This window comes from Melampsora larici-populina, assembly GCF_000204055.1.
Source record: "Melampsora larici-populina 98AG31 unplaced genomic scaffold MELLAscaffold_36, whole genome shotgun sequence".
NCBI classification, from domain to species: Eukaryota; Fungi; Basidiomycota; class Pucciniomycetes; order Pucciniales; family Melampsoraceae; genus Melampsora; species Melampsora laricis-populina.
In genome coordinates this window covers 567,890-583,466 of record NW_006768800.1, presented here as the reverse complement: position 1 = coordinate 583,466, position 15,577 = coordinate 567,890, and the positions used below count along the sequence as shown (strand labels likewise).

General features: G+C 41.1%; 2 protein-coding genes across 2 annotated transcripts; one reads left to right on the top strand and one right to left on the bottom strand.

Annotated features, from left to right (window-relative positions):
* Nucleotides 1-9,942: 9,942 nt before the first annotated feature.
* MELLADRAFT_90288 (uncharacterized protein) lies at nucleotides 9,943-11,164 on the bottom strand (the record flags this gene model as incomplete). The annotated part of the gene is made up of 8 exons (XM_007413341.1): nucleotides 9,943-10,098; nucleotides 10,159-10,276; nucleotides 10,352-10,443; nucleotides 10,522-10,624; nucleotides 10,687-10,713; nucleotides 10,820-10,926; nucleotides 10,997-11,017; nucleotides 11,126-11,164. The coding sequence occupies 8 exons, from the start codon at nucleotides 11,162-11,164 to the stop codon at nucleotides 9,943-9,945; spliced, it is 663 nt and encodes a 220-aa protein (XP_007413403.1).
* A 1,946-nt stretch (nucleotides 11,165-13,110) lies between these two features.
* On the top strand, nucleotides 13,111-14,893 carry MELLADRAFT_65701 (uncharacterized protein; the record flags this gene model as incomplete). Its single annotated transcript, XM_007413409.1, has 6 exons — nucleotides 13,111-13,280; nucleotides 13,404-13,497; nucleotides 13,576-13,720; nucleotides 13,761-14,109; nucleotides 14,188-14,363; nucleotides 14,568-14,893. 6 exons carry the CDS (start codon nucleotides 13,111-13,113, stop codon nucleotides 14,891-14,893), a joined length of 1,260 nt encoding a protein of 419 aa, XP_007413471.1.
* Between the last annotated feature and the right edge of the window lie 684 nt (nucleotides 14,894-15,577).

Below are 15,577 nucleotides of genomic sequence, written 5' to 3'. Positions count from 1 at the left end.
GTCTGTAGTTGATGCTGATAATGATGAAGTGGTTGGATTGGATTAATGTGTGATCCCTTACGGATTGATTTGTTTTGGTCAATAAGCCACTTTTGCGTGAGAAGGAAGGAGTTTAATCAGGTTTTGGGCAAACCAGTTTGCTCTCAACTTGTATGATATGATTCCTACAGACGTTGAATGATGTTTGGTTATAAGTGGCATCGGTTACGGTGAAAGTCATCATGATTAGGTGTGGCTGCCTGGGTAGGAGACTTATGTGTGGTGTTATGAATAAATTGTAAGTCCAGTGGATTGATTGTTGATTATACATGTTCGGAGATTTGATATCCAAGAAGGAAACAATAGACAGTTGATGATGGGCTGTGGTGGGTGTTGCCTTGAAAAACATTATTCAGTCGTTGATGGGATATCATGTTGCCTACTACCTGTGTGAAGGAGATCATGAGTCTTGCAAACAAAAGCGTGATTGTGGTAGTAGTTGATTGACATCGCCAATGGGTAAACTCGCTATGAGAGGACAATTTGCGCGTTAGTGAATCACGGCAACATAAGATGTGTGCGGATGGGTTACAGGTTGATTGCGGAACTTTGCTTGTGTACAGTCATTCAAGATTTGCTTGGCCAATTTCGTTTTTTTTTTTTTTTTTTTTTTTAAATACAGGTGAGAATACAAGCATAGCCTTCAAACGGGTCAGGCTAAACAGCCTGCCGCGTCAGACCACTTCCATCATCCATCATCCGATTCCATCATCCGATATCATTTTCATTGTTTAACTTCATCAAATTTACCCGGTCATGGGATTTGTGAAGTATAGTGCACAGCTGAAAGTTATTGCTGTGCACAAACTCTTATCCGGACAATCTCCTCAATCGATTAACGAAGAACTTCTTACAACGATCTCCGACAAGTCATTTGTGCGATGGAACACCTTATACACTCATACTCACGCGGTTGTTCGCGATCCGGCTACGTACAAACAACGAGGTCGACCAACACTTTACACTGACGAAGGTCGAGAGTTCATGCTTGAACTCATCGACAACGATCCTACCCTGTTTCTTGACGAAATCCAAGAAGCCATGTACGATCACACGGATGTACTGGCTTGTCGACAAACTATCGCAAACGACCTAAAAGAACGCCTCTTCCTTACTGTTCATAAAGTTATCAAAGTCGATCCAAATCAGTCGCCTGCCTTACAAGCAAGATATTCTGCTTCTGTTGCACATATTCCACCCAAGTATTTGGTGTTCTTAGGTTAGTACTTCATCCTCTTCTTTCTTCGGGAAGACTTTGTACTGATGTGGATTTTGTCTTCCTAACTTTGTCTAAGACGAGACTGGCTTAAGATTACTGGATGTCCAACGCAATCATGTCCGGTCTAAAAAAGGTCAAAGACCGACAGCTTTAAAACGATCGAGGCACGGGGTTCACTACAGCGTCCTAGCTGCCATCTGCGAGATGGGTCTCTTGGCTTGCAACGCCAAGGTCAACACTTATCATCAAAACAAATTCGAAGCGTTTTTAAAGCATCTTTTAGTGAGTATCCTTTTCTCTTGCTTCAGATCCAAAAACCGAGCTGACAATGACTGTATTTATTGAAGTTGCCTGTTATGCAACCATACCCAGATCGCAATTCAGTTCTGGTGATGGATAATGCACCCATCCATCACCGTGGAACAATTGAACGATTGTGCGAGGACGCAGGGGTGTTATTAATATATCTGTCACCTTATTCTCCAGAATTTAATCCTATTGAGCGAACATTCGACGTCTTCAAGGCCACTCTTTGTCGCAACGGTTTGCTTGCACAGGCTCCAGATAGGTTGAAGTGTTTGAAGACAGTTTTTAGTGATGTCTGCACTAGTCATTTTATCACCTGCTTATACAAGACTTGTGGTTATAGACCACGTGACTAAGGATGATGAGTTTCAAAGGAGTTTTATCAAAACATTGGGGATTGAGCTCTCAGTTGTCTTACAGAATAGTCTGGTTAAAAGAAATCGTTGTTGAAATTGTCTTTGTAGTGTCATTTGGAAAGTGGTCAATGAAATGGTGTCCTACTGCAATTCCTAAAGTGCCTTTGACCCAAAACTTTGAGAGATTGAGAGATTGAGTTGGAATACTGTGAGTAATGAGATTAGAAACATCTCAAGTTTCAAGAAACACCTTGAGTAAGATGTTTATGGAGCTTAAAGATTTCAAATGTTGAGGTTTCTTGAGTTTCAATAAACATTTCAAAACACAAAAACTCAATAAAATTCCTTTTTCTTACTTTGAGTCAAGTTCAAGAAAATCTCACTTGAAACTGCAATCACTTTTGGGGCGTCAATTTATTCACTAAACAATCTTTGCATTACAGAATAAAGCCAAACAACCAACGATAATAATAGAGGAGAGGTCTGATCATAGTATACTTTACTATAGCTACAACATATTGAAGACATGTTTACAGGACGAAGGTCAAGGTCATTACTTTTTTGATTGAATAAGGCTAGATACGTCCAAAGGCTAAATTCTTGAGGTGCTGTCGATACATCACAGCACTTTCATGGAGACGAAGACGAGGGCCAAAGTCAAAGCCAAACTTCTCCATTGTTGAGATGTCAAGGGCTGATGAAAGGAACATCTCGAAGTTCACTATATCATAGAACTTGAGTAAACCTCGAGTTTTGTGATCGTCTATGCCGATTGAACAATACTCAAGGTATTGTTCAAAGTCAGACAGAGGTCTTGGGGCCGGGGAATCTGATCGGGGGGCAGTTGGTTGGCGACCGTTGTTGTTGACATCGCTGTTCAATGAGAACAGACCGTTCCCAAGTGAGACCAAGGAGGAACTTTGAGACGCAACCAAGTCAGAACGAGAAGGCGCCAATTTGTTGCCGGACTTTGATGTGGCATGATCAATTCCAACGTATTTGAACATGATGCGACGAGGTGGGTTCAGTTGCGTAGCTCCATGTCGCTTATGGACCTGTGTCAAATCAATTGAAAGACAGTTGATTAAAACTTGCCAACTCAGATGGAACTCAATGAACAAACTTACGATATCACCAGCCCAAATGTCAAACATTGAATGTGATAAGTATATCACGGAAGTAGAATCGTCCGGTTTGACATAACCCATACACTCCTTGCCACCAATGTTGGTATGACCATACGTACGCATGAGCTGGGTGTGTTCGGCCTGAATCGCAGCTGTGACTCCAATGGCCTGCTCCAGAATACCACGACTGTAAGCAAATGAGAAGGAAAAGAGAAAAGGTGGAACATGAACATACCGACATCTCGACGTCATTGTGTTGACCAGTATCCAATGCGTCTGGACGGCGGTGTGCGACCGCTTGATTGAATAACATGTCCTGTTTGAAATAAACCAATGTATTAGTATCAACTTGTGAATACGAAAAGACAAGGATGTTAGTTTGAACTTACTCGGGAATCGGTTCGTGCCTTTCTTTTTGGGTCCCCCATGACAAGTCGAAATCCAACCTCCTTCCCCGGCTTGAGGAGGATCATCTTCTTGAGCTTATTGAAGGTTTCATCGTCCGGAATTGCCGGCACTGCTGTCTTACTGAAGGCCTCGCCACTACAAACATAACCCTTGAGAGATAGATTACCCTCCTCGTCAGCCACCCGAAGTAGGTCTCCAGAAGGTGCCTTGTGTTCGTTTCAAGCCTTATAAAGTGATTCCTTCATATCATTGAGCGTAAAGCCATGAATTTGAAGTAATTTTTCAAAAGGTTGTTTGGTTACGTAGTCCGCGTAGGTGGTAGGCGCTCCAGAGCGTCTCTCAGCATCGGAAAGGTGAATAGGAATATAAACATGGCAATATATGCTGGTTCGAATAGGTTTGTGGTCCTGAGGAGTGACTATCGGTCCAGAAGGGTTGATGGCGCCCGGGGTTGGACTCGGTGATTGGGTTAGATCCACATCAATATGTGGATCTAGTGGAAACATGGTCAGTCTGTCTTCAGCATTCAAGAGTAAGATAAAAAACACTAACCTGCAATCGCATGTTCACCTCGGTGTTCAACGCTTTGATTTCCAAACAATGGATCCCTATGACTTAAAGTTGAAGTGACCTGTGCCTCGCTGGCCATGATATCAATGTTGGGATGGAGTGTACAACGGAACTCGCGAAGACCAGGAGGTTGACACATATCAATGTGAGTTAACTCGGTATCGAGATATTGGCGTTTACCACCGTATCGAACGTCTTCCCAGTGGTGACCGGGTCTAAAACAGAATTTCCATAGGTAATCAGCAGTCAATTGATGATACAAGTCGAAAGAAATAGAAGAACTTACTTGTGCATATAACAAGGGCTGCCACCGCGGCCACGAGGAGGACTAAGGCCTTCCTTTGGGGCCTGTCTTGCTCGTTTGATTGCGCTAATGATGAAAATAGGATTCGAATTGGAAAGTGGGTTGATTGAATGAGTTGAATCCGGAAAAGTGGGACAATCGGATGATTTTAAATCAAAAGAATTGTCAGATTGAATATGAATCGAAATCAAAGAGGAAGGAGGATATCGAAAGGAAGGAGGATATCGAAATGGAGTAAAGGAGGATATCGAAATGGAGTAAAGGAGGATATCGAAATGGAAACTTACGCCTCTTCTAACGCACGCGCCTGCTCCTCGAGTTGGACTTGACGTTTTGAGGGTCCTCTCGGCATGCTGGTGAAGGTTTCAAGGTGGTTTCAAGGGTTTCGAGGTGGTATGCGTGAGAACCGGTCAACAGCAAAATTCATATCTCGTTTGAGAGATATGCTTATAAAAACAGCTGTATTTGAGCTGTATCACTGTAAAAAACAATTTTGAAATTCAAAATTGGCCAAGCTAATCTAGCTTGACTGTATTTTTGCCATGCGGAACTTCGCTTGTGTATTTTTGCCAGAGTTTTGTATTTGAAGTGCCTTTGTGGTTAAATGTAATGATACATAATATAGTCTTTGTTAGCCTATTAGTGTCTGTTAGGCTAGTTGAGTCAATAAAAAGTTTGTAGAAAGTCCAATAACTTCTACCAAAGTTGTGTAGATCAATATCTGCAAGTAGTAATAGACTTGGACTTGACTCTTGAAACTGAGCCTTGGGTTGTAATTGCTATTTCTAAGGTTTTTATTATAATATGTTGCCCAGTGGTACTCTGGTTTAGTACTCACGGCTGACAGTCTTGTACTGTTAGCCATCCCATAGGGTGTTGTTTGGTTTTAGGACATGGTTTTTTTAAGGCTTTGAGCCCAGCCAGCTTCAATTTATCTGTTCAAGGTTTTCTGTATATACCATCACTGCAAACACTATTCAACTTCCCCAATTGGGCAGGAGAAAATGATTGGGAGTATGATTTGTCATAAAATGATCTATCACTCCACACCTGAGACATAACACCCACACTACATATGTGTAGAAGGCTCAGTGAATAGGTGATTATCATGTACATACAGTTTTCCTGAGTTATCTGCTCATCAGGATATGTTATTCATATGTAATACATGCTGTAACTTTTTTCAGATTGACAAAAGCATTCAAAAGATTGACTACATACACTGACTCAACGTTTTGGTGTAATCTCATCAACTCAACTGCATGTAACACCCTTTCTGTTACTGAGAAATAGCTTCAACAATAAGGGTACTCAAAGTAAGTATGTAGCACTACATACGTTTTGCTACATACTTTTTTTGGCGGGAAAAAGAAACAAATATACTTTGGGCCTGGTTTTCCCCACCAAAAAAAGTATATAGTAAAAAGTATGTACACATGCATACTTACTTTGAGTACCCTTAATATTCCCCGAGCAGCTACAGAATTATATGTATGGTGGGAGACAGCAAAGATAAGGAAAATCCCAATCAGTACTTTTACCCGGTCTGTAGTCCCAAATACAGTTGAAATTGCTGTAATCATTGAAATCATATGTAATTTTGTAAATCAATAGCCCTTCCTCGATATCAATTGACTTGATATCACCACTCAAGACAACCTGATGGCTCTTTCCAGGTCTCAGAAGGCTCAACGTTATCGACAACGCGGCAATTCACGACCTAAAAAGAGACCCAAGTATCGAAATGAACCGTGGCGCAATCAGAGCTCTGATGAGCAATCCGACTCAGACCTTTCAAGTTTAACATCTTCATCCAATTGTGAATCAGAAAGCGAATCAGACCTTGATGAAACTAACGACTCTGAAGATAGATCTGAATCCGAAGTTGAACTCAAATCTCAATCTCAATCCAAAGACTCTATCCCTCACCTGCCCCAGAAAGTTGTCAAGACCCCTTGTCAGATTGCTGCGATCAACCTGGAATGGGAAATTCTCAGAGATGCCATTGAAGAGGCTGCAACTTACTACAATGATTTCGAAACCTCAAACTCAAAGGCCATTCAACAGTTTGATGAACTATCAGAGTTACGTGATTTCAATTACATACGAAGAGAAATGGAACTTGCTAGAAAAGGAACTGCATCCATGGACGCCTCGATTGCAACAATCAAGAGATCTCTTCGGCGACAGAGAGCACCTTTAACCGGATCCGAAGTTGGAAAGTCTCACGCTGAGAGGTTAAGAAAACAAGCGTCACATGTCATCACTTACAAAAGATTACCCATCCAAGGAAATGGCTTAGCCACCAACCACTTTTCAATTCTAGATGATATGGAGGTGTCTTGAGCAATTTTTGAATGGATATCCACTCATAAGGTTGGCAAGGTGAGTGAGTCTTATCTCAACTCTTGTCAATTATGATTCAACTGATTTTATTTTGTTCTCTTTCATCAGGTTTTGCCCAGGATGCTTGTAATTCACCTTGCCGATGTGATCCTACCTCGGTTCGATCAGTACAAAAGTCTAATCTCCGATAGAACGGCTCAACGTTGGATGCACAACCTAGGGCTTACGGTCAAAGCATACTCAAAATGCCTCTATTACGATGGACACGAACGTGCTGACGTAGTAATCTATCGACACCAATATGGCAGCCAACTCAAAGAACTTTGCAAGCGCGAAGTTCACTACCTTGGACCAAATTGTGATGAGATTGTGTATCCTGAACTCAAAGGCTCGGATCGGGAGATTGTACGTGTTTATCAAGATGAGTGTACAATTCACACTCACGAAGAACCTCTGAAGGGATGGTTTGCGGAGAAAGACTGTGCTTTCAAGCGCAAGGACGATGGCAAGTTAATTCACACATCGGATTTCACTGAAAAAAAAACATGGTCGACTCGTGGTACTGGAGGATTCCAACTGCCCTCTTCAATTCAAGGACGCTGCTGTCGTGATCTACCCCGGATCAAATGGGGATGCATACTGGAATAGCCTTCAACTTCAAAAGCAAATTGAAGAACGAGCAATTCTGATTTTCAACTTTTTGAATCCTGGATGCCAAGCTTTGTTCATCTTTGACTGCTCGTCTGCGCACGAGTCCTTTGCACCAAATGCTCTCCGAGTCAAAAAGATGAATATGGGATCTGCTGGTGGACAACCTCAACTCCGAAGCACGACCATTCCCACAGACGATCCCAATATCCCTGAAGGCCTTCGTGGATAAGTCCAATCAATGAACTTCCCTTCTGACTATCTCGGCATCAAGAAGATCAAGAATAAACATGATCTACAGCTAGCAAATGAGCCCAAAGGGGTTCAGCAAGTTCTTGTCGAGCGGGGCTTATGGTCATTTCATAACGAGAAGCGCGCTTCAAGAGGTCTCAAACAACTTAATCTCAAGTGTGACCAATGTAAACTTAGCGGACACGCCAAGGAAAAAATTCTCAGAGCAGAACGTCTCATTCAAAATTTTGAAACACCAAATCCTCAAGACATTATGGACTCTGCCGAATCTGTGCCAGCCGAAGGTCAAGGCCTTGACTGTTGTGCTTACAAAATCTTATCAAATCAATCGGACTTCAAGAACAAAAAACCAGTGCTTCAAACGGTGATTGAAGAAGCTGGTCACATGTGCACATTCCTCCCGAAATTTCATTGTGAATTAAACCCGATTGAACACATTTGGTGCTATACAAAGGGAGGCAAGTTCATTCAATCTACATATATTACATAAATTAAGCAACTGCTAACAAGATCAAACAACATTGAAAACAAAATTTAGGATTTCGAGATGTAAGCCACACAGCTAGTACCCTACAACAGAGTAAAGCTCTATGGGAAAAGCTTAGGACAAGCTGTCCGGTGGTGACAGTCCGTTGTTTTTTCAATCGATGTGACCAAATGAGACATGAACTAATGTAAGTTTTCTTCTTCACTTCAAGGAATCAGATTTTGATTTCCTTTCCTTTGATCGATCTGTTTAGGGAAAAACACTTTGGTCCAGACCCTACCGCTACAATTTACAAGTCTCATCGCCGCATCTGACTTTCAAAAGGTATCAATTTCCAATCACCAACTGCTTTTTAAAATCGATTTTTTACTTTTTTTACTTTTGGTAAGCTCAATTTGGTTATTTCTTTCTCATCTTTTGTCAGAGTGTTGTATCATCGTGTCCTCAGCAGCCTTATCATTTTTTTGTATGATTACACACACTGAATTGTCTAATATACACGTTTTGAAATATGAATGTGAAGTCAAAATAAAAAAAAACAAAAATCTTGTCGGATCCCTACAAAAAGCTACTTTTGAGATGCTCTGGATGATGGCATCTCAAAAGTAGCTTTTTAAAACGATACCTTGAGAATTGCAGGCTGGGCTAGATTTTACAGACTGCTAAAGGACCGACCGGGCTTTTCCTTATGTTTGGTGACTCCCACTATAGTGATTCTTTGGGGCAATTTTTTCCAAGTCAAAAAAGTTACATGTGGTATAACATGTGATTTATTTATTCTGATGGGCAAAAAACTGAGCAGACCTGTATGTACATGATATGTAGACAACTATTTACTTGGCTTGATGCACATATGTATTGTGGGTGTTATGCCTCAGGTATGCAGTATTGGATCATTTTATGACAAACTGTACTATTAATCATTTTCCTCTTTCAACTTAGGGAAGTGTTTGCAGTGCATTGTTATATTCCTCTCTTTCGCCGTGGTTACTATGAACATTCACAAACCAGTTCCCCTGATTCTGAAGGTTAATATAATATAAAACAATGCCAAGGGATCAAATTATGGTGCAGGACAACAGATATATAGAAAGGTCAAAGCATTACTTTTACATGTAGAGCCCTAAATTATACAGGAGTTGATTTTTTTCATACAGAAGGAACATGAGTTGTTCAATTGTCCTGCACAGCTACTTTCAATATGCTTCTGAAGAGGTCATCTCAAAGATAACATGGGCTCCTTAAAAATCTGAGAGTTGAGGGCTTGACTAGATTATGTAGATTGATCAGGATTTTCCTTATCTTGGGTGTCCTCCACCATAGGGAATCTCAAGTTGACCAAAAAGTTCAACTTTAGTGGTTTGTACTTCCAGTGTTGTGAAATTTAAAATTTTCAAAGAGACTAATCATTCTGAGAAAATGAGTCAGTGGTGGGGTTTTCCTACGCTTTCGTCAAGATTAGGAATCTGTCCATGAGCGTGAAATGGGCTCATGTAAGCAGTCAAATGGATGGATGATCTATAACAGACACTAGATACAGTTGGAGTTTGGTTTTGAACCAAACACAATCACTTTCATAAAACTTGTTTTGCATGACTTTGATCTAACTTGACCACCCCATTGCTTGAGCCTTATAGGCCTTTGATACCCTTTAGAAGACGTTTTTGATCGACAATTATCTGTCTCACTGGCACGGGCCAAATAGGCGAAGCTACCTCTTTGGATTTGTCAAAAGACAGTTGAATTTACAATTATTTCATTCTAGAAAGTACAATCATGAACAGTCTATGGAAGGAGCAACCAAATGATTCGCCCTGGAAGAAGTAGAGGCTAGACACGCGACGAGAATGTTTGGCCGGGATGTAGCTTACTGGCTAACTCTATTTCATGAGAGCCTCGCGTTCGGCCAAGACCTTTTTGATAGCCGGTCTTTCAGTCATCTTGTTGATCCACTTATCCAAGGCTGGATGTTCCTTTGAACCATCATAATTTTCCAAGATACCAGTGGTTGCATGACGGTGCCAAGGGATGAAAGACTGTTGTAGAAGCAGAACTCATCAGAGGCAGACTCAACATCAATCGAGTCAAACACTAACCAAGTCGGCAATGGTGTATTTCCCCGCAACTAGCCATTCCTCTTTGCTTAGGACACTTTCTAAGACGTCAAAGACTCTTCTAATCTCTTTTTCATAGCGCTCGATTGCTGATGGGATTCTGTAGGAGGATCAGACCAATCCATATGTCAGTGAGAAATGGTACACATCTAAAGGGTTGCTCAAAGAGACTTACTTTTCAGCGTGGTACTTTTGGAACCATACCGCTTGACCGAAGTACGGTCCTTGACCAGAAGCTTGGAAAAACAACCATTGGAGTTGTTTGTACTGAGGTGAAACGTATCAAACATGGCCTATCAGTTGATATTTGGAGGATTGCATTCTTGAATGGATTGTAGAATTTACCTTTTCCTCCGGCTTGGTGACAGATAACTTGCCTTCCTTGTCATAGGTGTAGACAATATATTCGAGAATCGCGTTGCTTTCCCAAAGACTGAAATCCGAGTTTCTGTTTCGTATGTGACGTTAGTGGAGATATTCATGGTAAAAAGGAAATCTGGCCCGACCCACTTGTGATCAATGATGGTAGGAATGCGACTACAAAATTCGGTAAAGTGAATTATATCATCATCAGATCATTCGGAAGCAAATTCAGACTACAGAGCACTTCATGTGCTAGGTCTAAAGATTCTAGATGACTGACCCATTTGGGTTGAGCTTGACATGTTCAGGCGACTTTTGTTCACCTTTTTGAAAGTCGACGAAGATAGTCTCATAGCTAAGACCGAGTTCCTCGAGGAGAAAGGCCACCTATAAACATAGAGAAGTATGAGTATCTCAACGATTAGTGAGCAAAATTGAGATTGTATGAGTTACACACCTTCCATCCGTTCGGACCACCCTTTGAGGATGATGAAAGATCACGTAAGACAAGAAATGAGCCTTGTTTATTTCACTGGAGCCTTGTGTTATGGATCAAGCAATGAGGTGATGATGATGTAAAACATACCTTGTGACTGTAAAGTGTGAATTGTTTACCGTGAGACATGATTGCTAGCTATAAATCAAAGAAGTTCAGATAGGAATCCGTGAAGGAGAGAAGAAGACAACTCGATCTATTAAATAGTGATTTTACCAATAATTGGTGGTGATGACTCGATGACGTAGGTTGTATTTCTTTACTCTGTAAATTAATCAAAGGTTCATCAATTTCTTAATATGGAACTTGATGATTTCCCTTGGATTGATAAATTGTAATGGTACATTACTGACATGTCGGTTTTTGATTGGTTACGCATGAAGAACTCTCGACAAACAAGCCAATTTCATGATCATCAGACCCTCAAACGCGTGTGGATCGTCCGTGGATGAGTCATCACAAATGAATTCCAACACCGGACGGATCCCACAGCGGGCATGTCCAGCGGACACACGGTCGTTGAGCTGCATGCCATGTAGATACAATTCACGTTAAGGTATTTCACTTAACTAGACCAAGTCTTGTTCTTGCAAGGAAACTTGAACATCACAAGCGCGGCTTCATCGGAAATAGCTTGTTGACCGACTCTTGTGAATATACGGCACATCGAAGATCTTTCGTTCGAAGAACACTCGTTATCATATGCGCAAATATCTGTCGGCTTCGATCGTTGAGCATCGTTCCCATCCATTCATGCCTGGTTAAGCATTCCCCTTTTTCCAGAAGGAAGATGATCAATGGTATATGAGAGAACATCGATGCATTCCGGTACACAGTTTTGCATATACACGCCTGACTTGGGCTCATTTTTTGTGATGATTCCATTGATCACTGCTATCCAGAATCATTTCGTCAAAATGTTCCTCGTTTCGATTCATCCAGAAGATGTAACTTCGGATTCAGACTACCGACGCTGCTAAACAGTCCCGGGCGTATGGGAATCCCTTGCGGCCACGCTGGTCGTTCGAGGTGGGTTTCTCTAGGTGACTAGTCCATCAACCCATCAACGTTGCCAACAATCTTATTTTGGTCTTCCGTCCCGGTAATCGAAAGAACCTAAGAGTCTGCATTGATCACCGTTTCCTGGAGCGATATCATTGGACTTCAAGCGGTTGAATGCATGAATCCTGAGACCTTTCAACTTTGACACTTTCTACCAAAATCGCCTTACCCAGGACTTGGATAAGCAATTCACATCATAGCACCGATTGTAAAGAGCGATGGCGCATGCTTTGATGAACACGTACTCTCATGGGTTTCGATTCAATCCACTTCGCCAACTTTTCGTTGTATCTCTGCTCGCCTCAATGCCTTCAATCCCTCATGCACAAATATCTTTCTTCACACCGGCCCCAATATTTTCAGGTCCACCGTTTCTGAAGGACCAGCAAGAAGATAATCAAATGTTATTGGCTGCCACTTGGCAGATACTGGTATTCTGTCTACTAGTGCGTCATCCTTATCCTATCTCGTGACACACTTGTTCATTTTTTTCGTTTTACAGGCTGCATTATTGGCTTCCATGGTCTCTATAATACGTCGGGGTCCAGAAAGCTTTCGACAAGGATGGTTTCTATCAGAAAAGGCAAACGACGTCAAGCCAGTGATTGAAATCGTAGTGCCAGACGAAAAAAAGACTGGAGGTCTACGTCAACTTTATAACACGACCTTTCTTCAAAATATACCATGTTGTAAAACGCTTACCCTTGGTCAAAGCTTGATCTGTGCTGTAAGAGACTCTAGTCTTCATCAATAAACACAGTAGTGGACTCTAAAGTCGAAATTTTGGAGAGTTCAGATATTCTTAGGCCTCATCATCATCATGAGCATACTCTCGAATCCAACACCACTACAAAATCCACGAAGGTTTGGCTACCTTGCGCTTATAAGTATAGTAGTAGCAGTTTTGCTTTCGATGAAAAACGGGCCATTGAGTCTGGCAGGGATAAGCTACGAGAAGGTTTGTTTCAAGACATGAAACGTTTTTTTGATTCGCCTATATCCTTGTTCTGAAAATGACTTCTGTCCTCGAACGGGTGCAGATCAACTTTCTTCACAAATTTGTGGGAAGAGTTGTGACCGCTGCGGTCACTGTACATGGAGGTCTATTCTTGAAAATGTACCTCGATGGAGTCATCAAGATTTCACTCGCAATGTATATTGGAGGTGGAATGTGGATCGCTCTGTGAGTACATTTAACGACATTTACTTCTCTGATTTCTCGATGTACCTTTATCCGCTTATTGACGTGAAGTTGGTCTTCAACTCATAGTGTGTGTATGTCAATAACTTCATTCCAACCTATCAGGAAGCGGTTTTATGGGCTCTTTTACTGGGTCCATCTATTGGGATACAGCGGCATCTTTAGCGCTGCAATGTTTCACTCTCCTATGTTGAGACCCGTAAGTTTTTATAATCAGAAATGATTGGTCTTCGAGATAAAGTATTGATCTCTGTGAATGTCTTTGGACTGTGTTAAGTATATCATCTCGGCGATTGTACTTCATTCAGCTTCAACGGCTTGGCAACTTTTCAAAGCAAATAAGATGAATGCCACCCTCACCGCCTTACCTGGCAAGTTTGTTATGCTTGAGATTCCCGGATTGAAATCAGGTTGGAAACCTGGTGAGCCATTGTTTTTGAAAATTCACTGATGAAACAATAGCTGACCAGCCCGCATGTACGTATCGATTGGACGGAGTAGGACAACATATCCGAATCCGAATGGGTAATTTCTCGCAAATCCTCCAAGCACATCCGTTCACAATAGCCACAAGTTCAGGTAATCCCTTGATTTTATACATCAAGGTTTCTGGGAGATTCACTCGAACCATTTACACACACGCTGAAAGAGCCCAAGAGGCTGAAGAATTAGAACTGAAGCCATCAAACCATTCAGATGTTGCTACACTGCAAGGAAATGAAACTACTCAAACAGAAGGAGATGATGCAAGTGAAAAGAGGAGTTCCCTTCCCTCAACAAATAGCTCCACAATTCGATTATTGGTTCAAGGGTGCGTGTATGATATGGTCTCAAATCCTTGGCTAAGCCGGCATTGTCTGATCATACGTTGACTTTTTTTTGTTTGAAGTCCTTATGGTGGAATGGGACCGCACAGTATGAAGGATTTTGGAAGCGTTTTCCTGTGTGTAGGTGGATCAGGAATCTCATATCTCACCAGCACAATTATGGATATTGTGACAGAAAAGATGAATGGAAGATGTTCAACCAAACGGATCAAAGCATTGTATGTTTTGCAAGAGTGGGGTGAGATATTTTTTTCTTTAATGATACCCTCTTCCCATCTCTCCAATCAAGTTGGGGAAAATATTTACTTTGAGATTAGGAATCACCCTTATTTTTATAATTAGGCATGAAGTGAGATAGAGAGATGCTGATCTGTCTTCACTTCTTTTCCGAACTTATCATCTTTGGTGACATTTACCTTGAATTTAATCTAAATAAATTCAGATGCCGCTCAATATTTTGGAAAACTCTTGGGGATTCAAATGGAAAGGGCTGAGATGTGTGGAATCGATTTTGAATTACAAATCTTTGTGACAAAACAAGAATACTCAAGATATTCACAAAGAACATTAGATGGGATCCAGGTGTCTTGGTCTAGACCCAAAGTTAATGACTTATTCAGAGAATTTCTCAAGACTGTCACTGGTGGATGGGGAGTTGGTTGTGGTGTATGTGGTCCTCGATCATTATCCGCAGACTTGAGGAAAGCAGTGGGGGGAGTTTCAGTAGGGGACGCTAAACGGCTTGGTGGTATCACATTTTACTCGTAAGTTTTTGCTTAAATTTTATCAATCTCTTTGAGAATGATGTTCATTTTGCCCATCCTTTATTTTTTCGACTCCAGGGCGGACTTTCTTTGAGTTTGGGAGATCTTGTGACATATATTCAACATATACGAAAACGTGAAAAGCATGTAGTCACTGAGATCATTTTGAAGTGTTTGACTGGGAGGAAGAAACAGTAGATATTCACTTGGTTGGTCAATTTAAAAAGAAGCGAGAGGATGTGAAACCAATTGTATCCAGAGCAAGAATCATATTTCCTTTGATAAGTTGAAAACTTATTCAAACTTTCCAAATGCTTGTTTTTTGCTTCTTGAATCAGGTTTGGATGTTTAGTATGATTATGTTTTGTGTGTGTATTTCTTGATCAGTACATAGACACATTGTTTAGTTTGAATGAATTGCCAATTTTATAATGCATGTAGATTATAATGATGTCATCAAAATTTGTAGTAGTCAAACAAATTAACAATCTATGAGATAATCAATATCATGAATGTGGTTTGGGATGGGCTTATGAAGAACTATGGTCTACAATTGGTGTGGCACTTTTACAGATCAGGGTAAATTTGAGAATGAATCTTATGATTTTCCACTGTGGAGTCCCTTTCAAAAAACCTTGATTGGTGAATTGATGGCTTGATAAGCCAGGGTTTTTATGGTGTACACAAC